Source organism: Vanacampus margaritifer, chromosome 1, assembly GCF_051991255.1.
Source record: "Vanacampus margaritifer isolate UIUO_Vmar chromosome 1, RoL_Vmar_1.0, whole genome shotgun sequence".
NCBI lineage: Eukaryota > Metazoa > Chordata > Actinopteri > Syngnathiformes > Syngnathidae > Vanacampus > Vanacampus margaritifer.
The window spans coordinates 5,654,030-5,678,761 of record NC_135432.1 but is presented as its reverse complement, the minus strand read 5'-3'; the positions used below and the strand labels follow the sequence as shown (position 1 = coordinate 5,678,761).

Genomic DNA, 24,732 nt, shown 5'->3' with positions numbered 1-24,732 from the left:
GCATATTTGTGAATGTTTTCCAATAATGTATGGTAGCAAAGTTGTTTGTGTTTGATGGATTGTTCCAAGATATTGAGAAAAACGCTAGCTGGATGATTTCTTTGGAGACGTTAACCATTTCTATTTACAATAAAGACGTTATTGATCTAGCCCTGCTTATCTTTCTTTCATTGTGTAAGCAGACGCTACTGGAAATGGTCTCTTCTCTGTTAAGGGTGTCTGGTGAATTAGCTGAAGGGTGACGTGAGAAGTCCAGCGTCTGTGTTTTTGACATAACACGTGATTGGATATTAATCACCCTTAAACAACAAACGTCATTGCAGAGTGTTACAATCGACATATCGACTACTCAACTAGTCAAAGTACAGGGCTGGATGCAGACTGCCTTGAAAACTATGAAAAGTTGAGCTGGCTGGATGCAGAGAAAACTTCCGCTTAAAAAATTTGACGTACAGACGCTCCCCAATTTACGAACGAGTTACGTTCCGAGCGATCGTTCGTAAGGTGAATTTGTTCGTAAGTTGCTTCAGTGCTATATTTTGTATTATAATTTATGTTTAAAGAGAATACGTACAGTACTGTACTACGTATGTTAGAGAGAGAGAGTGAGAGACACACACAGTATGTACATGTACGTAATAAGATAAATAAAATGAAGTTTAACTTACTTTTGGAAGATGTACTCTATGCTTAAGGATTTGATGGAGGAAGAGGAGGATTTTATATCATGAGAGGTTCTTCGTCGTTGCTGGAATGGGCTTCAAAAGTTACTTCCTCCTCCGTAACTTCAATGAAGGAAGAAGTTGAGGGTCGAGGAGAAGAAGATGAGCGTTGATGAGTATCTTCCTTGGAGGATTTACTAGAAACTGGCCGAAAGAAGCGATCTAACTACGATTGCACAGTTTTCTTCTTTTTTCATCATAAATGATGCGGTAGCACTGTATGGCATCATTCAATTGATTTGCAACCTTTGTGCAACGTTCAATATTTGGGTCTTGCTGCTCGAAGAGTGCGATGGCTTTATCTATGAGCGACAGGCGTTTCTTCTTCTTCTTCCTCCTCCTCCTCGACACGTTGCTGAGCCTCCAATGCTGGGTGAGCTCTCACAGCGCCAAGCGTCGGTATTAGCGGCGGAAAGAAGCACTACAGTACTCGGAAAAAGGTGCGCAATACAAAATCTAACTTACAGCATCTCTTTCCGAACATTTTTTGACATGCGCGCATGCGCGCAGACATGTTCGTATGTACCGTTGTTCGTAACTCGAATGTTCGTAAGTAGGGGAGCGTCTGTACTAGCAAAAGTGCCATTTAGTATCTCTCGCTAGGGCAGTGCACATTTCTATATGACAGAATGACCTATAGGGTAAAATAAGAGTGACTGGACAAACTAAAATAGACACGGCGCAACTGTAGAGCAACTGACCACATTATCGCATGATCATCATTAGGAACATAGTAACTGCATACAACTTGGCAAGTGAGCTGCTAATTTGGCTAAACCATCATCATCACATTTTCATCATGACATATTAACTGCATAAGGACAATACAGCCATAACATAATCTTTCCCCGACCTGCATACGCGTAACTCACCAAAAGGGACATAGTAACTGCATAAGCATAATACACTAACATCATAACACAATGACCCAACCCAAAACGCAACCATAACAATTTCGCCCAGTTGCGACTCAACTCGACTTACTGTTTACAATTTATTTCTGAAGGTTATATTTTTGATACAACACAGGTATACCTAATGTTATAACTGGTGTGTATAGCTGTTTTCTTGTGTCCGGTATGTGCTGGATGTTTCCAAACCACACCTCGCTCAAATGGAAACAGTGCTGCATTCAAGACCACCCGGGATACATTTCTGTTGTTGATCATGATGTTTGCGTGCCTGCCTGCCTTTGCCCACGTTCAGCAGTGCACAACTATTGATTGAGCAGCTTGCATCTTTCTGGTTTCTTCTGTGAGCGCATGGGTTCATTTGTGTGGGAATTGCAATGTCTTTGCCTTGCCTTTTATGGGAGGAAGTGTTGGAAGGTTTAGAGTAAGATTTATGTTCACACCTTCTAAATATGGCCCACTCTTAATATTAAATCTATATATCATAAGGCTTGACTCCAGCTCCACATATTTATTTTATGTCTGTGTCAGCTGTGCATGTTCAGTCTCATCAATGTTCAACTCACATGCTGCTTGTCGTGCTTAAACTTGTTACGTCTGAATGCACTTTGTCATACCCGCTGCATTTTTAGTGTGTGGTATGTGCGCATCCTGTATTGACTCTTTTTAAGTGGTTCTCCAAGCCCAGATGATAGATGTATGGTTTTATGAGAGTTCCTCCGAAAGGCATCCCCCACAGGCTCTTCGGGACACAAAAGAAGCTGTCACTCTGTGCGTTTCTGATCTCAGCATGTGTTCATCCAGATGTGTGTGGTGTTACCATGAAGGGTTTTGTATGTGCGTGCATGTGTGTGTGTGTGAGTGCCTCCATATGTAGAGGAGCTGTCACCTGTTGCCCGTGCTGTCTACAAGCCCTGTCTCTGGACGAGTCTTTGATCTGGGCCATAGGAGATTCCTACACTGTGAAATAGGCCTGGCCAGATTTACTCAATGAAAGAGCAGGACTTAACCACTGTTATTATGCCCCCTCTTTTTTTAAACATCACTTCTTGTTTCTGTCATGTTCAAGTCTTTGTCATTTGGTGCTTCCTCACTTGAATGTGCTGGAGCTAGATATAAAGTTGGGGGAAAAAAAGCAAACAACAAGAGTTTTCAGAGCCATGGATTTAAGTCATTGACAGAAAAGTCACAATAAACTGGCCTTCGATACCTGCTCAGTTACTATAGGTGTTGATGTGAGTGTGAATGGTTGTCTTTGTGCCCTGTAATTGACTAGGGACCAATCCAAGATATCATCTGCCATTCGACCCCAGTCAACTCAGACAAATAGAAGAGGTATACAAAATGACCGGATGGATAGATAACACACTGCAATGTCAAAAAACGGATAGTCCAAAGACATTTTACACCCAAACACTTTGAACTGAGTAAGGGGAAAACTTAACCCAGCTGTGTATTTTAAAAAAAACAAGATTCACTGAGTGACTAAAATGTAGAAAAACTAGTTAAAAAAAATATTCCGCTTATAGTGTGGACCCTATCCAGAACAGATGTGGAATTAACTGTACATAAAAGTGCCTTATTCCACTTTGTCATTGCCAGTTTGAGCCTCTTTGGAATGTGTGAAAACGATTTAACAGGGTCATGGGCGTGAGAACTGACGCAATGCACCTCAGACTGTCTCTTTATGACTGTCTGGGGAAACATACAGGTATAATCTCTCACACCCGCTCTGTCCCTGTGATCTGACAGTCGGATGTTGGCTTGTTACAGTATTTCTTACAGACATTATGCGGAGTCTTTCCGAGCTGTTGAACATCTGTCAGAAACCAAGTGGGGTATAGACAGTGTAATAATGTCAGTGCAACACTATCTCTCTTAAGGTGCTGCCGCACACTGAGCGATCCGGAGGAACTCAACACTCGCGCAGTGTGTGGGGTTCTGCCAAAGACTTGCTGAGTGGCCGAGGATCTGACACTGACATTCCATCTTTTTATGAATTAAAAAAAAGTAATACTGTACAACATATTGCATGAGTAGCCTCAGAAGGCGATACAACCGTGGTTGGGAACGCTGGTCCTCGAGAGCCCGCTGTCCTGTCTGTTTTCCATGTCTCCCTCCATTAACACACCTGATTGATGAACAAGATCGTTATCAGGCTTCTACAAAGCTTGCTGATTAGCTGATCAGTTGAGTCAGCTGTGTTTGAAGAGACAAGGAAAACAGGCAGGATAGTGGCTCTTGAGGACTAGGGTTCCCTATCCCTGCGATACAGCCTCGCACAGTTCATATCGCAAGGAGTCCTTATTCTAAAGCCCAATCCCAATACCACCCCTTACCGCGAGTTTCCAAATTCTCCGTAAACTGTATAGGGTAGCGTTACAGACAAGGGATGCAGGTCCCTTTTCACAAAGATAGACACCGACCTCCCTTGGTTCTCCCCTAGTCCAGTCACGCCCCCTAGTCCAGTCACGCCCACCACCAAATAACAAAACACCAGGAGACAAATACATGTAAGTATGTTAATACTTATTGTATGTCCTAGTAAGGAGAGTGGTTATATTGAATTGTCTATATTTTGGCAAAAATTGGCACAATTGCGTGTTTTGATTGATGCTCGCTATTGTCGCATCTGTTACGTCACAACCTCCACACTGTGGCCGCTCGAGGTGACGACGTAGCGGATCAGATAGCAATAGTACGTTCCCAATTCCAAGAGGGATTTTTGGGGGGTTTTGCTTCCCCCCAAAAAAGTAGAAGGAGAGTAGGGAGTCATAAGAGTGGCCAACTAATTTTTTTTGCGCTAGTCGTGTCCGACTCCGGTTCGGAAGCATCGTGCCAATCAAATATGCCGTGTTGAGCTTTCACAACAAAAATGACATTTCTGTGTGAAGTCAGATTCAGCAAGGTGTTGCAAAGTTGTACCAATACAACACGGGTATGTTTAAAATTTCACATGCACATATGGCCAAAAAGAGAAACGGGAAGTCAGTCAGTGAAGTGCAGTCCATAAATGAAGACATTTCTTCTAAAATCCTCTAGAATATCAGCACTTTTTCAAAACTGCTCAAAACTGTTTTAAGAACAGAAAGGGCGACAATTTTGTCGTTGTAGCAATTCGGTTATACAGTATGTGCAATGGTCCAGTTGAGTCAAGTTCACCTGCTTCACTCATTTGCAGCGGGCCTAACACGGACACTGTATATATGTGTCACCAATGCATATGTGTGTGTTAATGGATGCAAATTAATAAATTAATTTGTGGCGTACTCTGCTGTATTTGAGCGTTTCATTCAGCAGACTTTGAACTTGGACTATTTTCTATTGCTGATTAATGTTAGCGTCTCTCGCACATGCATACGTGTGCACACACTCTCATACATGTAGACACACATGTACTTACAAACAGTCTAGTAAAAAAAATATATTTTTGTGGATGCATTCCTGTTCAGTACGGAGCAGAACTGATGCCAAGCCAAGCATCAGCTACTAATATGGTCAGTGCACTTCAGGTGGAGCAGTCTGTTTGTTTAACCACTGCTCGGTGGGTACATTATACCACTTAGTTGGCTCAAATCTGGCATCAGGCCCGTCGTATATTGTGGGCCCATCCATACGAGACATATCAAACATTCAGCATATGTTGCTATTGTTTATATCTAGCCTAGCATCATGTTGTTTACATTGAAATGTTAATTTGCCAGTTGTGTAAAGTTTTCGTTTCTCACGTCCTTTGCACTACATCACGTAATTATATATTTTTTTAAGGCAAATGAGTTTTTGGCAAGTTGCCTTGGTACTATCTTGGTAGGTAGGTGGGTAGATAATAGGGCTGTGCACGACTGGGCTGTGATTAAAATTGAGTAGCGAGTTGACCATTGAAAACGAATTCTGAATCAGAATTTTCCCATTTGAGTCAGAACACGTAAAAAACAGAGATGACTGTTTGGATGGTCTTTATATCTCTATATGTGGGATGTATCTACATGGAGAGTACACGTGTGAAAGCTACATGCGTGGTTCATTCGAGCGGCTGCTGGGAAGTAGTTATTATTGGAATATTTGTCTGGCTAACGCTGTGCTGGCAAAAATTGAAAGGGACTTTGCAACCTTGGATACCAGACCTGAGAGACGCACGAGCTTAGTACGAGTAGGGATGAGGCTAGTGGCAACGCAGATGGATTTAAAATGGGACCAGAGAGAGAAAAAAACTGTACCATTGGCCAGGGTAAGGTCCGAGATCTTGGGAGTCTGCTCACACTGCCCAGGCCACAATTGTTACCACAACATTGGGAATATACAATCATTCAAAATGTCTTTTGTTTGGTGAAGAATTGCAATTTCTCTTCAAAATTCCAAATGACCCAACCTTACGTTTGTATATGCAAAGGGCATTTATTTCCACGCAGCTATATTGCTTGACTTCTCCTTCAACTAGGTAAGTCGACCGAGATGGCTGTCATCTGTCATTACAGCAAACCGGGGGAGAAATGTGGGGTATGCCATTTTAACTGGCCTACTCAAGGATGTGGGGTAATGTGAGTGATGGTTGAAAGTCACAATCTGTGACCTGAGAAAGCTCCTACTAAACATCAGCACATGACCTTGCTCGGGAGGCCTGAATTCTTTCAGCGTTAAGCCGATACTATTCCCAGCACCGCCCAGACAAATGGATGGAAGTTTACACACACTCACACACACATACACACTGGCTCACAAAGTAACATTTCATACTGAATGGGCTGTGTGATTCTTTTCCAGTTACTGAAAGTCTGCAAGCACTTTATTCGATACATTTTCACCGCTTATTACAGCGCAATGATGGGAATCTTTTTTTAATGTTAATGTGTTGCTGGAACAGCACATCATGAGTTGTTAAAGAAACCAGTGATCCTAACCTAGCTTGCACATTTATATTCCACTTCTCAGACTTTCATAAACAGGGCGAGGACATGTTTACGTAGAATATCATCCCAGCTGGACTGTACATCATTCCTCCCTATCATAACAAAGTGTATTTGCTTATCTTATGCTAGCAGTGCATCATAACCTGTTGCATGAATCCACGTCTAGACTAAATGTTCATCGCTATATCGGAGGCTGTTTATGGTCTACACTACATTTTGGCAATAAATATTAAAATTACATGAAGCGCTTCATCATAACTCTAAGGGATTATGTACTTTTTATCTGAGCATTAAACCCAAGATCTGTCACTTTCTATGACGCTTATTTACGATTGGCTCTATCCTCAATTAAGCGTTACTTGTATATCCCTTTTCATGACGTGGTACAGAACATCCCACAGAATGTGCAAATGTTCAAGATGCTTATAGAGAGTAAGTGGTTTTAGTCAGTTTATAGCCCAGTAGAGGCAATTTAGAGTTCAGAACATTCCGTCATAACTGTCTCAATATCTTATCAAACGTGGTCCTCCTCTGCTGTGAAAAACCTCTATAATGTGTAAATAGTCGATAGTCTCTGTCTTTCCTATCTCACTCCCAGTGACCTCCCCCACTACACCTCCCTCCAACTCAACCCTGAGGCTCCCAAGGTGGGCATTCCCCTCCAAACCCATCCCTTTTGATGAACGCTTTTCCCTTGTTAGTTCATTGCCCCGGATTCATGCCTGTAGGCGGTAGAATCCCACAGCATGGAGAATTTACCACACATGTAAACATCTACACACACACACACACACGCTCTTTGATCTGACATTCAAGTTTCTTTAAGGATTGTGATTAAGCAAGGAATCATTAAAACCATGATCAAGTCATCAGCGTTCTTTTTCCCCCATCTCCCTCCAGAGTGGATCCATTTGGCACTGCTCAGAATTGGCACTTAGCTGCTTGGCATTAGGTAGAGATCAGTAGCAGACCACCAAGCATTGTAAAAGCTCTTTTCCCCAGTGTGTATCCAATGTGTCTAATGTCCTGGGGCTCCTTCTGACCCGGGGGGCAGCAAGCAGCCAGCCAACAAGATGATTGGTTCTTCCTGAGACCGGACTTACCTAGCATTAACCATCAATGCTGCAGCTGCGCTAGAACAAACACCCTCAGTCCACTTGACAGAAAGCTCTAACATTCCCGTTTGTAGTTACTCGTCCATTTGGTTAAATCATGTGAAGCTATGTGTTGTGCTTATTCATGCATGAAACTGGCATACTAATAAAAGAAATCCAAGTAGAACAACTAGAAATAGACCCCTAGATGAACATTGTTCAGGCTTATCTTTATGATTATTTGTTCCTAACTGCAAAATATGTCAGACTAAACCATTATGTTTGCAATCCAGTGTTATAAGTCTTGTCTTTGCGCCAATTTGGAGCAAGCACACGTCCACTCGACAAGAACTCTCCAGGGTCTGCTTTCACATTTGGCTTGCATTCAAATATGTCTATTGCCGTGGTGCATAAAAAGTTCACTAAGCAGGTCTTTATTATCAATTTGTGTTATGCCAATCAGACAGTGGTTTGTAAAATGGAAAGTGTTTTGTGACTTGTGTTGCCTGTATTATGTCAATTCAGGGTGTGTTCAATCTTAAAACATTCACACACAAAAACAGAACTTTGGGAAACTGCTAGTTCTCGAGCCGATCTGTGTTATAAGGGCAAATCAGTTAAGAGACAGATTTTGAACTGCGGGCAATAAAGAACAGATGGAGAAATGGTGAGTGTGTGGGCCGGAGAATTGGAGACGAGGCTGGTTGGTTTAAGAGTGAGAACTGAAGGGTCAGTGGCTTTGGTGCCATCTTGAGAAGACATCAAGCAGGGGATGGAGCCACGGGGCTATTACCACATCCGGAGACGGGTGCGGGAGAAAATGAGCAAGGTCGTATTTTGTGTGACTTGCGCACACACGTGTAAAAGAGTTGCTTATGGGATTTTTTAGGGTGAATGAAATGTGTTTGTTTGTGTCTATTTCAACCTTCATCGGATACTGTATATCCTTCTATCATTCAGTATGTCTGAGAGACATATCTACAGTAAAGTCTCTCTCGGTTTTATGTGCTCATGCCATTACATGCAGTTTTGCATAGTAAACTTTCAAAGTAAAATAAGTAAAATAAACATTGTAATGTACCATTGCTAATACCTCAACCTTCCTTTTCCATACCCTTATAAGAAAACACTTTTGCTAGGCTTGCATCCACCAAATTTATTTTTTCAGATGGGGGTGAGAGACTGTTACCATGTCAGTCAGCGTGGTTTCTTATCAGACCATCAGGCTACCCTGAGATTCTCTTTCCAGATGGAGGTGAGATAGGGCTCCAGAAGCCCAGACCCCCGCAGACACTGAGAGAATGGGTGCCTCCCCTGATCTCCTACCTGATGGGGGTGCTTTAATGTGGGCTTAGGTTTCACCTTTTTCCCCTCCGCCCACACCCCCATGACCAGGCCTGCACTGGTATCTACATCCAGGCATGTTCAAGGCCCAGATACGTGGGTGCTAACGTGCTGTTGAAGCACCACTGAGAGTTTTAGCTCAAGGTCAAGGTGTTGTAGGCGGGTTGGCTAAAGTACAGCAGAGGCAGGAAAAACAAAGTCCAAAATCAGGACGCAGTGCATCAGGTCCAGTGTGTATTTCCTCCTATAATAGCAATCTCCTGCCCATAAGGGAGCCCCGAGACTGTGGCTCACCGCTGAACATACCCGCCTGCTTTATTATAGTGAAGTGCAAAGACTGCCGTTGTCTATGACGTTGCACAGAGTCCGGCTCTGTGACACCGCCACCGCAGAGAACAACTTCATGCCAACCACAGTGCCAGCTGACCATCTTGTCCAGCCACATTGCGTCTCTGCCTAATGCTGCCAGCATACCACAGCCAAGGAAAGAAGCTTGGCAACCACACAGTGGTAAGATTTGTAGGAGTTTCCTTCAGATGTCAAAGCCCACTCTGTCGCTTCCTGCATACAATGTCTGGCTTCTCTGGACAGTCATGTTTGCCATCCAGCTGTAGCCCAAAGTAGTACAAGTCCCGACGGATTTTGCTACATTTTTACCAAATTGCATACGACTAAGCAGGGAATACAATAGGACAAGCAAAAAAAAAAAAGTTCCACTTTGTAAAGCAAAAATGGAGAAAATCAAAACAATACCACATTTACACAATATTTCAAACAATGTACTAGTTGAAATGGCAGGTCTCATTGTGTTGTGCTGCTTTGTTGTCACGCTCGATAGATTATGGATGCAGCAAGCACCATTCAACACAGGCCCTGCACAAGATTTGGGCTTATTCTTCCAAACTTTACCCTGGCCCTTAGAACTAAACTGCACTTCCTGGTGGAAATGTGGTTTTAATCTACAGTCCCCGTGGAATTGGAATGGCCTAGTTGTATGACAGCCCACCATCATTTCTACTTAAATCTTCCATCAAGTGCTTGTACTTCCCCTGACCTTACTGTGATCAACCCTGGACCTACATTGCAAACTATGACAATGCACATTTGCTGCAAGTATGACACTGCAACTAAAACCGTTTTAAATGTGCTACCCTCTAAAACACTACACACTAAACCTTTGTGTATTCCAGCCACTAACCATACAATTAAACAAGTTAAAATGTGACAAAAAGGATATTCCAATTATATTTAGAAACTTGTTACGTTAAGGATGAAAAAATCTGTTATCTGTTTGCAGGGTTGAGAGGGTTACTTTTAAAATGTTAACCTGCTAAAAAATGTAGTTAGTAACGTCATCCAAGTACCATAATATTAAAGTAATGTAACTTGATTGTTTTGTATTACTTTGGATTACTCCAATGCCAAGTATGCTCATGAAGACAAAATACAAATAAATATCACCAGAATATATATTCTATACAATGTGCCCTTGCTATTTGCGGGGTAATAGGGACCGGTCAGCCTACAAATAGCAAAAATCCTTGTGTAATTAAAAAAACATGTAGGCTATAGATTGATTGATTGATTGAGTGATTGATTGATGTCCATATGCTGTTTTCGAACTGTTACTGAAAGCATAGATAGATAGCCATCCAATGAGGATGAAGATGTGTGACATCAACTGCAAAATGAAATTTTATCTCAGTCACAAGTTTAGCCGTGTATAAATTGTGTATGATGTTTAAATAGTGAATTGGTAGGAGGAAGATTTGTTTGGAAGGTGTAACTCGCATTATGGTTGTAGGCTAGCGGGTTAGCTAGCAAGAAGCTACAGCGCGTAGCATGCCGCTGGATTCTCAGCTCAAACTTTCGCTCCGAGTAAGTTACAGTGAATACCGGTCACCGTTTCCTCCTCTCGTCCGTGACGCTTTTCCAAACTGCCCGCGTGTGGAGGACACGACTAGTCAGTTCGTTTGTCCCCACCTCCCCGACATGTAGCAACGGTCCCAATCGCGCGGGCGTTCTGTCTCTCTCTCTCTCATATATATATATATATATCCCCATTTTTAATAAATGTACCTGTAATCTGATTACATGTTTTTTCATGTAACTGTAAGAGAATACAGTTTAAAAAAAAATATTGTAATCTGATTACGTAACGGCTCCCATTTTTCATGAGTTGACCCCAATTATCTAAGACTTGTTGTTCTATGTCTCTCAACTATAATACAAGGCCACTCTGAAATGTAGTTTTATCATAAAATACAATGATTCAACAAGTTTTGGGGGTACAGTTGGCATGCTTACTTTAGGAACGGCCACCAAAGCCTGTAAATTGAATGCTTATTTCACTCCTATAAGAGATCTCCAAAGGCGTTTCAAAGGGTTTGGCAATAAATCCAACCAAATGCTCACATTTGATGGCGTCTGGCACCTTAGAAAGGTATTCTCTTTATGGATCGCTTTTCACTGTACATGGAAGATGGTAGAAAGTTTGTATAGCCTCATGTGGGTGAGTTGTTTGCGGATGTCAACATTGAGGATACTTGTGAGTGGCCATGGTGGCGGACAATCAGCGTAGAGAAATTGTTGATGACATTGTTGGTGCACATAGACCTGATCATGACCATTACCTGATCAATCTATCCACAACCATTACCTTACATCATGCCATGTTGCAAGGATCTGAACACAATTCCTAGAAGCTTAAAAGATCCCACTTCTTGCCTGGCCAGCGTTTTCACTCGTATGGCACCTGTGACTGTAAATGGAGTCCAAGCAGTGACGTTTTTAACTTCCTGTCACCTGATGTCTAAAGTTTCTTCCACTGTTGTGATTGTGAAATTGATCCAATGTACAGTAAAAACAGTGCAACCCTTCAGGCACCCTCTGACATTGTCTTTGACTTTGTTTCAGCTGGTAGAGTTCCTGACGTCTCGCTCAATGATGTAAAGACTAGCACTTAAAATGCGCTCAGAACACAAGATTGGGCGAGCAAAGGAATCCTGTGATTAGAAGCTTATAAGAGTGAATGAGAGATTAGACTGAGATGAACTTGTAAGAGAGGAATCAAGAGACAGAGTGGGCGAGGAGGAGAGAGGAATCAGGGAGTGAAGAGATAGAATTCCATGCACCTTTTAGCACCTTTTATTGTCGTTGCACAAACCTGTATTTAGGACCTGTATGAACACTATACTATTTATTATCTGCCTCGGGGCATTTTCAACAATAAATGAATATGTCCTGTGAATAACACTTTTTCTGTCTTCCTGTCTGGTGCATATAGTTTGCCTTTGTAGTGTGCATATGTGTTTTTAGTATACACTATTGGTTTGCATGCATTTTGTCTTCAAGCTTTGGACTGCATGATGCAAAGACATGCTCGGGGAGGTTTACATCTGTGTGTGCAAAATGTATAAAACCGAAACCCCTCCATTAGGAACTGGTTCTGTGAATTCCACCTGTATCATTACTACTTTGACACACCTTGGCTGCGAAGCACCCCACCATTCCATGCAGGCCTCCATCATTCCTCACAGGATTAGCGACAGAAAGAGGTAAAGGGGGAGTTTGTTCTCTTACCATTGGGAGCTGCCAGTCTTTTTTTATTTTTAGTAGTGTATGTCATTCTCTGTTTATATGTATCTAAGATAAATAAAAAAAAACTTGTTTGTTAGTTTTTCAATCCTAAATTAAGGGGATGTATTATACAAGGGCATTGTTTCTGTTTCCGTTTTGCGACATGTGGGCCGCGTCCCAGTGCTTGGCGCTTCCGTCCTTGTGCCCCTAGGTTGCGCGTTCCTGTCGACAGGTGCGAGGCTGCGAGTGTATAGGGTCTGTCTCAGTCCGTCCGTCCGTCCGTCTTCTTCCGCTCATCCGGGGTCGGGTCGCGGGGGCAGCAGCTTTAGCAGGGAAGCCCAGACTTCCCTCTCCCCAGCCACTTCAGCCAGCTCATCCAACGGGACCCCAAGGCATTCCCAGGACAGCCGAGAGACATAGTCTCTCCAGCGTGTCCTGGGTCGTCCCCGGGGCCTCCTGCCGGTAGGACATGCCCGGAACACCTCCCCAGGGAGGCGTCCAGGAGGCATCCGAACCAGATGCCCGAGCCACCTCAACTAGTTCCTCTCAACGTGGAGGAGCAGCGACTCGACGCTGAGTCCCTCTCGGATGACCGAGCTTCTCACCCTATCTCTAAGGGAGAGCCCGGCTACCCTGCGGAGGAAACTCATTTCGGCCGCTTGTATCCGGGATCTTATTCTTTCGGTCACGACCCACAGCTCGTGACCATAGGTGAGGGTAGGAACGTAGATCGACCGGTAAATCGAGAGCTTTGCCTTTCGGCTCAGCTCCTTCTTCACCACAACGGACCGATACAGCGTCCGCATCACTGCAGACGCTGCACCGATCCGCCTGTCGATCTCCCGCTCTAACCTACCCTCACTCGTGAACAAGACCCCAAGATACTTGAACTCCTCCACTTGGGGCAGGACCTCCTCCCCGACCCGGAGAGGGCACTCCACCCTTTTCCGACTGAGGACCATGGTCTCGGATTTGGAGGTGCTGATCCTCATCCCAACCGCTTCACACTCGGCTGCGAACCGCTCCAGTGAGAGCTGGAGGTCACGGCTTGAAGAAGCCAACAGCACCACATCATCTGCAAAAAGCAGAGATGCAATGCTGAGGCCACCAAACCGGACCCCCTCAACGCCTCGGCTACGCCTAGAAATTCTGTCCATAAAAGTTATGAACAGAATCGGTGACAAAGGGCAACCTTGGCGGTCACACTTGTCTGTCTCAGTGTCCGAAGCATTTCAGATGGCCGAGACGCCCTCCCGCCGATGAGTGGGAGCACGCAGTTCAGGGGCGCAGGGGGTGGGGGTGCGAGTATTGGAACGCGGCCAGCAATGACCGAAACCCTAACCCTAAGTCAGAAGTCCTTGGCATATAGTCGATTATGGACCAAAAATGGACCGATCCACTTTATGGGTCAATTTGACCCAACTCTCTGGGTTGTTTCATCCAAAATTACCCATTTTTTTGACCCAAGTAAAGAATTTGCCTAATATTTATGAGTTGTTTTACACTAAAAAACCCCTTTTCTTGACTCAAAGTTGGGTCAAATAGACTCAAGTAGAGGATCGGTCCAGTTTTGACCCATAATTGGGTTATTTTTCACTCAACTGTTTTTAGAGTGCAAAATTACTAAAATAGTTTTTTTTTTTTTTTTCAAAAAATGACTTTAAACATACTTTGAAAGACTTAAATAGTAGGGCTGGGAGAGAATCAATTTTGCACCTGGATTCAACAGCATTGACACTTTATTGGCAAGTTTTCAATCTTTATTCAATCGTGTAAATCATTTTGATAATAAAGGATACCAGCAAATCGGAGTACAGAAGAAAAAGTTGCGAAAAATTGCATTTAAGGGGTGATTGTTTTTTTGGGGGGCGGGATGTCGTATTTTACCCGTGTGCGTGTTATTCACAGGACTTTACGCCATATTGCCGAGACCCGCCTATATTTTTCTTTCATTATTTTAAATTGCTTTTCTAATTGTTTATATTCTTTCAATATACATACTGTATACTTGCATACATGTTGAATTTTGACTCAAAGTGCACCGTTTTGTATTGACTTTGATATTGATTGCGTTATGAGACCTGCCTCTGCCTTTTGAGGACACTGCACGTTCTCATCAACGGCCTAGTGGTATGTAAACCGAACAGATGTTTGCGTTCATAAAGGATTTAATGACTGTAGAAAAGATTATGCTGGAAGTGCGTTCTGCCGGTTGTCTTCATGGTAGCCATTGTCCAGCCCTCGAAAGCATTTACAGTCGTCAGCACCTCGCAGTCTGACATATCTGAAGCTTACTCACTCTTGCTTTCCTCTTGCATGTTTGCTCAGATGAAAGAAATTATGTAATTAGCCAGTGAGGAATTGTTTTCGTTCACTTTTCACCCACCCCCCCCACCCCCCAAAACCATCGTAGAAATGCCACTTTCTGCCTTTACCCCTCTGTCTCTATCCTCTCTTTTCCCATCCGAGCTTGCGTTTTCTTCCTCGTTCTATGACAGCAGGAGATGGTTCCAATTTAGTCCGAGCCACCTCCTCACTCACCTCCTTCATTAATAAGGGTCTTAATAGCGACTAAGTGGAAGAAAATGAGCACTTGTCATACAAGTCCATTTTAATGATTGAACAGTCACTTTCTTGAACATCAAAAGGGGAATGTGAGGGGTGTATGAAGAGGTCAAAAGCAAGATTTTGATGTTAAGGGTGTGTGTCGGGCTGGCTATAGTTAGAAAAGGCTGTATGCTACGAGATGGGTGCTGGGGTACATATGGGCAACATTGGGGGGGAGGACGCAAATCTGGCATTTTGCACACTAATTCCAGCCAGCCTGGAGGCCTGGAGCGCTAAGAAGGGCCTCACTGTTGCTCTCTGGATCAGCCAGGTATTGCTTACATAAAAAGCAAGTGAAAACAGCTGTAGGGATAATTAGCTTGATTCTCCATTACATGCCATGAGGGCCAATAACTAAAAAATTGAGTTTTGTTTGGGTTAGAGCTGCAGCCCCATCTCGGAGGAAGTTGTAAAAGTCAGGAAGAAAAAAAAAAGAAAAGGTAGGAAAATGAGAAATGAAAAAAATATAGCAATAGTAAACTCTTGAGACTTTTGTTTCCGAGGAGATGCACTCACTCTCTTCCTGGGATGACATATTATTGGTCTTATTTTTTAAAAGGGTTTCATGTTAGCATGGACAAGATAGCTTTATTATTTTCCACATTTATCATTTCATATTATTCATGGGCATCTGCGACATCATATATGTGAAGTGTATCGCAAAAATATCATCTTTGCGATAATACAGTGCTTCTCAATTATTTTCTGTTACGCCCCCACCCAAGGAAGAACAAAATATTTTTCGCCTCTCGACTCTCGGCCGCAAATCTAAATAGTAACATTTGTCGATCAAATTGTTGTATCCTAATCAACCTTAAAGAAAAGGATAATTCTGCTGAACAGTTTAATGAACATTGTTCATACTCCCTGCGCACCCTGACAATAAGCGCCACTGCCACCTACTGTAGCGGATGTGCAATTACACTTTATTCTTGTATGTAAAAAAAAATTAAAAAAAACATCTTACCTGGGGTGACAAGCGCCCCCCCTCCCCCTGGCATCGTATCGCGCCCCCCAAGGGCTGCCTGCCACACTATCTAAGGACTGCAACAGTGGCACATGCATTCTTTCATATGGAATTATGTGCGTTTATTTTGTCTCATGACATGAATTTCTTTTGTTAGATACGAATGTCATTTCTTTAGGAACATGTAAATATCACAATAATATATATCGCAGTATTCAACACACTTATCACATGTTTTTCCAACACCGTGCAGCTCTAGGAGTAACGATGCAGTTATAAGTTAGCTCGTAACAAATATTCGGTTAATTTTGCTCAATGGTGCCGCTACAATTGTAATGTAGTTTGTGCTAAAGCTGCTAATATCAATAAAAATGAGTGGTGGTCATTGAGCATTTGCAAATACAAGTTCAGGGAGACGTGTCAACAGTAGTTGACAGTTCGTTTGAACAATTGTTTAATTAGCACAAAAGTGTTAAGTACTAAACACAGCATTTCAAATATACGTCCATCTTTTTAATATTTGCGACATTTAGACGAGGGAGTCATTCTCGATTCTCTGTAGAAAGTATAAACGGCTATTAATTTGAGAAAGCGTTCACCCTGTTTGATCGCAGCATCAAACAGGGTGAGACTGGAGGATTGTGGAGGTGGATGCGTGTTAGTCGGGGAGTAGAAGATAGGAATGGCTGATTGGACTCTGAGACCGACGAGGAAGTGGCCAAACTTTTCATTTTGAAAGAACAGGAGTGAGCGATCATGAAGCGAGGCAGAAAATTTCCAACCGCGTATCTGTGCGCATGTGAAATTTAGGTGATGTGTCTCTCTGGTGGAGAGGTTGACATCCTTGTAATCAGTATTGAGCATGTTGGGAAAAATATATTTCTTTGCACTTATAAGATGTATTCTGTTTTTCTAAACTCATATAATCTTTTGTTTTAGTGCGAGGATAAGAAAGTAGAACTTGTTCATTTCTCTCTCTCTCTCTCACTGATATTTTATCACTGTGCTGTCAAAGCAAGCCAGTTGCATGAGCAAATGAGAACTGCCTGTTCACGTATGACCTCACCACGGGGAAACAGACAGACACTTCTTTCAGTGTAGCCATCCTGGTTGTGTTTCAACTTTCTCTTTGCATTTACAGTATTTTTATTTCATTCTATCTCTCATTAGCCTCAAATAGTTTTTCCTGCTTCGAAAGGCTTAACATGGTTCCCTTGACATTATGGTTTACTGTATCATGAATCATTTCCTCGCCCAGTCTACCTTGATCTTTTTTTCGTCCGCTCATTTTCCGAACCAATTATGCTAGTCGCATTTGATAGCCTTCCTCTCCTCAAGCTAATGAAGGTGATCCACAAAGTTGAAACTTCTTCTCAAAATGTCTCAAGTACACTGCGCACTGTTACAAACAACTCCCACCACAATAAGCATAACGTATTGTTAAATCACAACTTGCATTCAAACCATTTGGTGAACACGTGCCCCATGGACAAACTGCCTTGAGATAAGAGTTTAATTTAATATGTGACCATGGTCATAACTCAAAACACCCGTATCATTAAATCATCTTTGTTTGTTTGTTTGCTTTTGCTAGTGTGTAATTTAGGCTAGTATGCTAGGCTTGCTAGTTAATAATATTAATGAATCACGTGAAGTTTGTGTTGTCGTTTGTGTTTCATTTTATTTCATGACTGCATACCGTCATCTATGTAACATGGGTTCATGATTGTGTACATGCTCGACAGATGGTGTTGAAGCGCTACTGATTACTACCAAGTTATATTTATTAATTTATTTTGTGTTATTTTGTTTTACCTGCCGTGATTGCTTGACTATTTTTTTTTTTTTACTCCATTTACAGCACTTTGTACACTTGAACACTTTGTTTTTAAATACAGCTTTATATTAAAGTTGAGTTGAGTTATTCTTTGTCTTTATTTTTACAGACCACAATAAATAAATGAATCCAAACGGAATACAGTGGACACAAACTATTTGCATGGTCAGGTCTGTAGCCCGTGAATAGCTCTGTATAATCTGTGTCTAAATGACGGCCATTAGAATTAATACGGGGGCGGGAAAAAAAAACTAATTTTTTTTTCTTACCAAAATAAAATTCTTGAATTGCTACTATTACTATTTTAAAAAAGTCTCTACCACAAATAGGGCTTTTACACAGTGTTCATTTTGACAAGAAATTTTTATTTAGTTTTAGTCATAATTTAGTCATCTGATTGCATTTTAATTTTAATCAACAAAAATAAGGAGCAATTTTAGTCGACGAAAAAAGAGCAATTTTAGTCGACTAAATTGACAGTTTAGTTGATGTTTTCCTTCAGCATACATTTCAACTTTTATACAGAAAATTATAACACCTATTTGTAACTGTAGTTTAACACGCAAGACACATTTAATACAGCGGTGTCTTTATCGTTTCAATGAACCATGTTAAACTGACAATAATATAATAACTTGGTTTTCACCTAAATTAACAAAAAAAAGTGCATAATTGCTTGAGATTCATCTTACAGCTGCACAATGAATGTAAAAATGTTTTAACATTAAAGTGCAGTGAACACTGAACAGTTTCTGAGTGGTTCTGTTCAACCCGCGTTTCATTCCTACTGATTGGATTGTGTGAATTTTCGTCATTATGATGTTTTCATTTTCGTTTCAGTCATTGATGAAATTGTCAGTTAATTTGAGTTATTGTTCCAGTCTCAATAAATGGCTTCTATTTTAGTTTTTGTTTCATTTTCGTCTGAATTATGACGGGGGAAAAAATGGTCAACGAAATGATCACTGCTTTTACGCTTAAAAGAAAATCAAATAAATCAATGAAATATTCCAAAATGTTGAAAAAAATATCAAGCATGAGTTGACGTAGTGAATGTCTGCTGTGTGGTGACGGCGAGTTGTTGACAGAGAAGAAAAAAGAGCGTTCTTTGAGCACATCAACAGGCAACTCGCGCTCTCTATTATGGTCTGCCAGGGGCCATATTTATTGATTCTGTGCCGCCCGCCACCCTCAAATGATTAACTTAAGTGCAGACGACAGCAGAGAAACTCGAGTCGCAAATTTAGATAAACTCACATTATGGTTTTCACACACACACTTTGTTGCATAACAAATGATGGCACTTGAATTGCACTGCCTGTTTATTTACTCCTGGTTTTAAGGAATGGATCCAACAGCCAATCAGAGTGTGAGTAGCACTGAAGAGCTCAACACATTCTATATGATCAGTTTTTTAAACCATGTGGAAAAACACTTATGTCCATTTTTTTTATTTTTTTATTTTTTTACATTTTTACGTTTTTAGGATGTTTGCATTCACTTTCATCCCAAAAATGTAAAAAAAAAAGAAGACAAAAATGGACATAAGTGCTTTTCACATAGCAGAGACGAGCCCTTTAAGATTTGTTTGTATCATGATGATTTGTATCATCTTATGTTATCTCTATGTTATCTATTTGTTTTGCTGGTCAGCAACATTCATACGTGTGTGACTTCACAATAACGGAATCGGGGGCCTGCGGGATAGACGTACATCACTTTTTTTTTTTTTTTTAAACAACCCTCAGGAAAGTAGTAGTTGTTTCTTATTGCTGTGCTGCTTGAATAACACACACACATTCCAAATCCAGTTTCTTTCCTCCTTTTTTAATTTTTTTTTTTATTAATGAGCACTTGATGTTTGGTCTGCTGCCAACCGCGTTTCGAACATTCTTAAGGAGCTCTGGAGGCCCGCCAGACGTCTAGGAACAAAACGGTAGAGAAATGGAAAACCTTGATAGGAGACGCTGAGCTTGTATTTGTCCACTACCAACAATGTTTTTGTAACATTTCAAGAAATGACAAATTGCCATTCAAAGAAAAACAAGCTCGATGATGAATCTTCATACGAGTGCCGAATTTGGCACTTCATCTATCTTTTGTTGTTGTTTATTTTTCATCTTGGTATTTGATCCCTGACCCGGATACTTTTTCATCCTGTTTCTGTCAACAGTCAGGTATCCTCAAGAGGTTCGGGAGCTTGAGCGGCACGAGCCGATTACCGCAACTTCACGATCGCCGCCGGTCGCCAGATGTACGTGCATTTCGGGACTCGCCGCTTCTGAGAAGCTCTGAATGTTGTCTTCTTCTTTGCTGGCGGGTGCCACGACTCTCGTGGGATGGGGGGGGGGGCAGTCAACAATGGTTGGACTTGGCTTTATGGGGCCCCCTGCCTTTATAGCTCTCAATTTTTGCTTGGGGTGGGGTCACATATTCCATTTTTTGTTGTGGCTTTCAATCAGCTGACAATTGAGCACCCCCTCCCCCTCCGCTACTTTTCATACGAATGTAGCCAAGCCAGTGGAAATCCCTAAAAAGCTTTGGTGCAACTGGACTTGTGACAGGAGTTTGTTTGCTTCCGCCGCTAAATGTTGGACCTCACAACGTGGACCTCAAACCCTCCAATCCACCAAGACCTTCTCTATGTACTGTGCCAATGGAGACGCACCTGTTTGCAGACGCATTCTTCTGATATCAGACCCGGAGCAGAATCTTTTGTGATCTTAAGCTAAACGACAAAACTGATATGATTTGGTGGACTTTTCTAATGAAGAGGCTTGAAAGTCACATCCGTTTGAGTGTCGCTTGAATCAACAAGGATCAAATTACAAATGATATAAAGCCTGCCGTGTATTTGCTTGATGAAACAAAATCATGTTTTCTGTGCTGTTTTTTTTTTTTTGAACATTTGTTTCATATCCGAGTGCCACTATTTTTGGTTTTGACAAGTGATGTACTTTTTGTTTTTCTTTCATGCAGTGCATAATATTCATCAAAAAGCAACTTGTAAGTTCTCAAATGCTGTACAGTGACTCACAAACATGGACAAAAAAATGAATCTTCCTACTTCCACCTTTTGATCGAAACACCCTTCCAAATATTACATACACAATAGATTAAAAAATATAGTCACAATTGAAATAAAACTTTTGATTGTCATGGACTTTGGTTTCTAAAAATCTTGGTTTTGATTATTCTGTTTGCTCCATTGGAACAAAAAATGTGTGTGTTTTTTAATACTACATATGTGTGTGTGTGTGTGTGGTTTAGTTCTATTTTTACTATGACTCTGAATGTTGGAGTGGGGGGGGGTGGGGTCACGGAATTCACCCTTGACTTGTTCCACAGTGTTTTGCAGTGGTCAGCGTGTTTCCTGTTGTTTTAATAAACTTTTGCTTTCACAGCAACTCCGAGGTGTCTTTTATGTGAAATAATGTCAATAACGTTGCCACTGACAGTGTTTGGTGGTCAACTGGAGTGCAACAATGGCTATTTTCACAAGATTAAAGTTTCCCCCGCCGCTAATGGCGCTTTCAACAATAGACTCTTGAAGTTTTTCCCACTTTTCATGGTCTACCAGTTCTCTCCCGCTCTCGTAAATTCAGCCAGATGTTTCTTCCTCACAGAACATTGGGGGTGGATGTGGAGGTGAGAGAGGAGGGCGGGGTACTTGCTGGGACACTGTGAGGGGGCGGGATCACAAATGTGGCCCAGCATGTTTGGGAAGACCAGCTGGATGTACCTTGGCACGCGAAGCCTGCCAACAGCTGACGTACAAAAACTAGACTATATAACGTGTGTGACAATTTTTTTTACTGTAAATATACTGTAAGCTCTCGCATACTTTATTAGGCACACCTGCACAATGAAATGAGATCCATGCAATCTTCTATACCGCTCGTCTCATTAGGGTGGTGGACGAGCTGGAGGCTACGAGAGGCGGGTTCATCCTGGACCCGTCGTCAGTCGAGCACAAAGCACATAAAGACTTTACACTCACATTTACACATAAGCAAAAGACATTAAGATAAAACTGTTTAAAAAAATTAAGAGTAAAGAAATAAGTATTTTTCTAAAATGATTAAAAGGAAAAAACAAGATTTAAAAATGTTTAGAAAGACCTCAAGTTTTTAACCTGGATTTGTGTGCAGCATAGGTAGTAAAGCAGCTTCACCATGTTTACTTAACTCTGGGTTCCACTAATTCAGTGTTTCTCAAACCTGGTCCTCGGGGAACACTATCCAGGGCTGTTTTCCATGTCTCCCTATTCCAACACAGGTGATTATATGGCTGTTTGATTATGAAGAAAATGTCAATCACCAATAATTTGGTAATAATTGGAATCACGATTAGGATGATCGTTTTTTTTTTTTTGGTACAAAACAAGAAAATGTTTTAACGTAAAAAATATTAAGACAAATACATTTATTTGAAACACTATAATTATACAAGTTTATTTTGGACCAAACAAGATTTATTACATTAGTTATTTAAAAAAGAAAAGAAAAAACAACTCAAAATTAGTATTAATAGTATTTTATTTTTGTTCACAATTATGCCAATTTTGTAATTAATGCAATAATTGAATTTTGATTAATTGCACAGCCCTAGGTGGTGATTCCAATGATCAGCTCATCAGCAAGCTCTGGAAAAGCCTGACCACATACTTCACCTGCGTTGGTGAAGGGAGACATGGAAAGCAGGCTGGATAGTGTTCCCCGAGGACCAGGAATGACAAACACTGCCTTACTAAGTTTGGGCAATTTAGAGTCTTCAATTAACCATAATTACCGTAATTTCAACCAACATGTTAATTAAATGTTCTATTTAATTTTGATTCTACAAACGCAATATTAATCAAAGTACAGTTTTTTTTTTTTTTTTTTTACTAGTGTCGTCTAGGCATGGGCCGATTATCGGATTGGCGGTTTACCGAGGTTTTAATAAGTCAAGGATTCCAACGATCGCTAATACTGGCTGTAGGGAACAATACGATTGGCTGCTTGAGAGTTGCGTATACGAGCCGCTTCTAGGAAGTTAAGCTAACAGAGAGGGGAGGGTGAGCAGTGAGGAGGAGGAAGGGAGCAAGACGAAAGAGACAAACACGGATGCCTTTTTATACTTTTGATTAATGTGCATTGTTTTTAAAAAATGGTGCCAGCGGGTACTAGTTAGACGCAAGGACAACACACAGGCTTCTTCTTAAAATAGGTGGGAAACTGTGACTTAATAAGAATTCAAACAAAGGAATGGTAACATTTATTAAAACTTAAAATGGTACACTTTTCTTCTATACCAAATATTCAACAGTTTGTTAAAATAGATTGAGTCAATTGATTTTTTTTTAAACTCAAATATTTCAAATAATTGTGATGAAACTGAGATATTTTTGCTCACAGTTGTTATCAGATCGTCAGTCGTTGGGTGTGCGATTCGATTCAGAATCTATTTTCGATTAGTAACGATTTTTGCTTTAAAAATGTTTTTTGCTTTAAAATGATTTGATTGATGATTTTTGCTTCAATCTAGTCGATGTGCAAGGAATTGTAATGATCTACTCCAGCCTGACTCGCTAATGCTAATTAGCGCGCTACTCGCGGCCCTTTTATCACTCAAAAGAATGGCTCCACCCTGCAAAACAACAACTTTTATTGGAATAACTTGATCGTGACTTTTTCCTTCTACTCTCTAATGTGGCTACAACTTAACAGTGTATCAGACCGTGTGAAACCACACTGCCCCTGAGTGGCCAAATTGGGTACAACATGAACAGCGCTCCCAATAAAGGCATACACAAACAAAGGGAAGACAGTATAAAATAATTTAAATAAAATCGATTCTAAATCGTACTAAATGAGAATCTATTTTTTTGGCACACCCCTATTAGTTATACTTTGCTATGCCCGTGGCTACACATGGCTAATTTGTTTAATTAAGTCTGGTATTGTCCTCCATGATACAGCAATTATTTATTTGGGCACATTCTAGTTGAGAATATCTGTGCTGCATGTTTGTAGATCATGTAACATAGAATAATAATTACAGTATAGGCCGCCGTCCTGGAGAGGACTCAGGTGATGAGAGCAGCCTGTAAAAGCATAGATACCATTTTGCCAGGACGAAATTGGATCCGCTGAAGGGGAAAATCCTAGCTCTGCTCTGGAATGGATAAGCTAATAGCCTCAGGTGCTTTTTCAAGTTTATTTTAGGTAATAGAGAGCTTTGTTTTGTTACAGCCTGTCCCGCCCTCTCCTTTTTCAATTCAAGGGTTCTGTCTGCGGCGTGGGAGAGACTGCGCATGCGCGGCGTAGGAGGCCTCGCGCGTCCACGACGCCTTGTGGGAGGACTCGGAGGCCACACGAGCAGGTGAGAGAGGGAGACAAATCACGAGAGGGGAGCACAAGACGTCTCCACTCTGCTGCACTCGAGCACACGCACGCGGCGCGGGAGGACGACACTCGAGATCGTCTGCTTTTGCTTTTTGTTTGTTTGTTTTTTTGCCTCCTCGTGGCAGCGTGCACGCGCCAAGCAGCGCCGTTTGGGACTTAGTTTTGATTTGGTGTTTTTGGAGCACTTTGGTGTGGATCTGACCCACTGTTGCGAAGCGGATGAATGGTTGCTTGGACTCGCGGATTGTCAGAGACGTTCTGGCGAAGAATGGAAGCTGAATTGAGAAGTCGCTCGTGGCGCGGAGCAACGTGTGGATCTTTTCGCACCTGAAACCGTACGCGGCTGGGATTTATTTATTTTTATTTTATTATTGG

The 24,732-nt window shown here is 41.6% G+C and overlaps 1 protein-coding gene across 2 annotated transcripts in view; it reads left to right on the top strand.

The window, feature by feature from the left end:
- The window catches only part of wnt5a (wingless-type MMTV integration site family, member 5a), a 65,659-nt gene that overhangs the window by 25,894 nt on the left and 15,033 nt on the right, over positions 1–24,732 (top strand). The window contains exon 3 of one of the 2 annotated variants that reach the window (XM_077568069.1): positions 24,236–24,334. In XM_077568069.1, coding sequence (XP_077424195.1) covers positions 24,236–24,334 — 99 coding nt within the window. The other variant, XM_077568084.1, reaches the window with a different exon arrangement.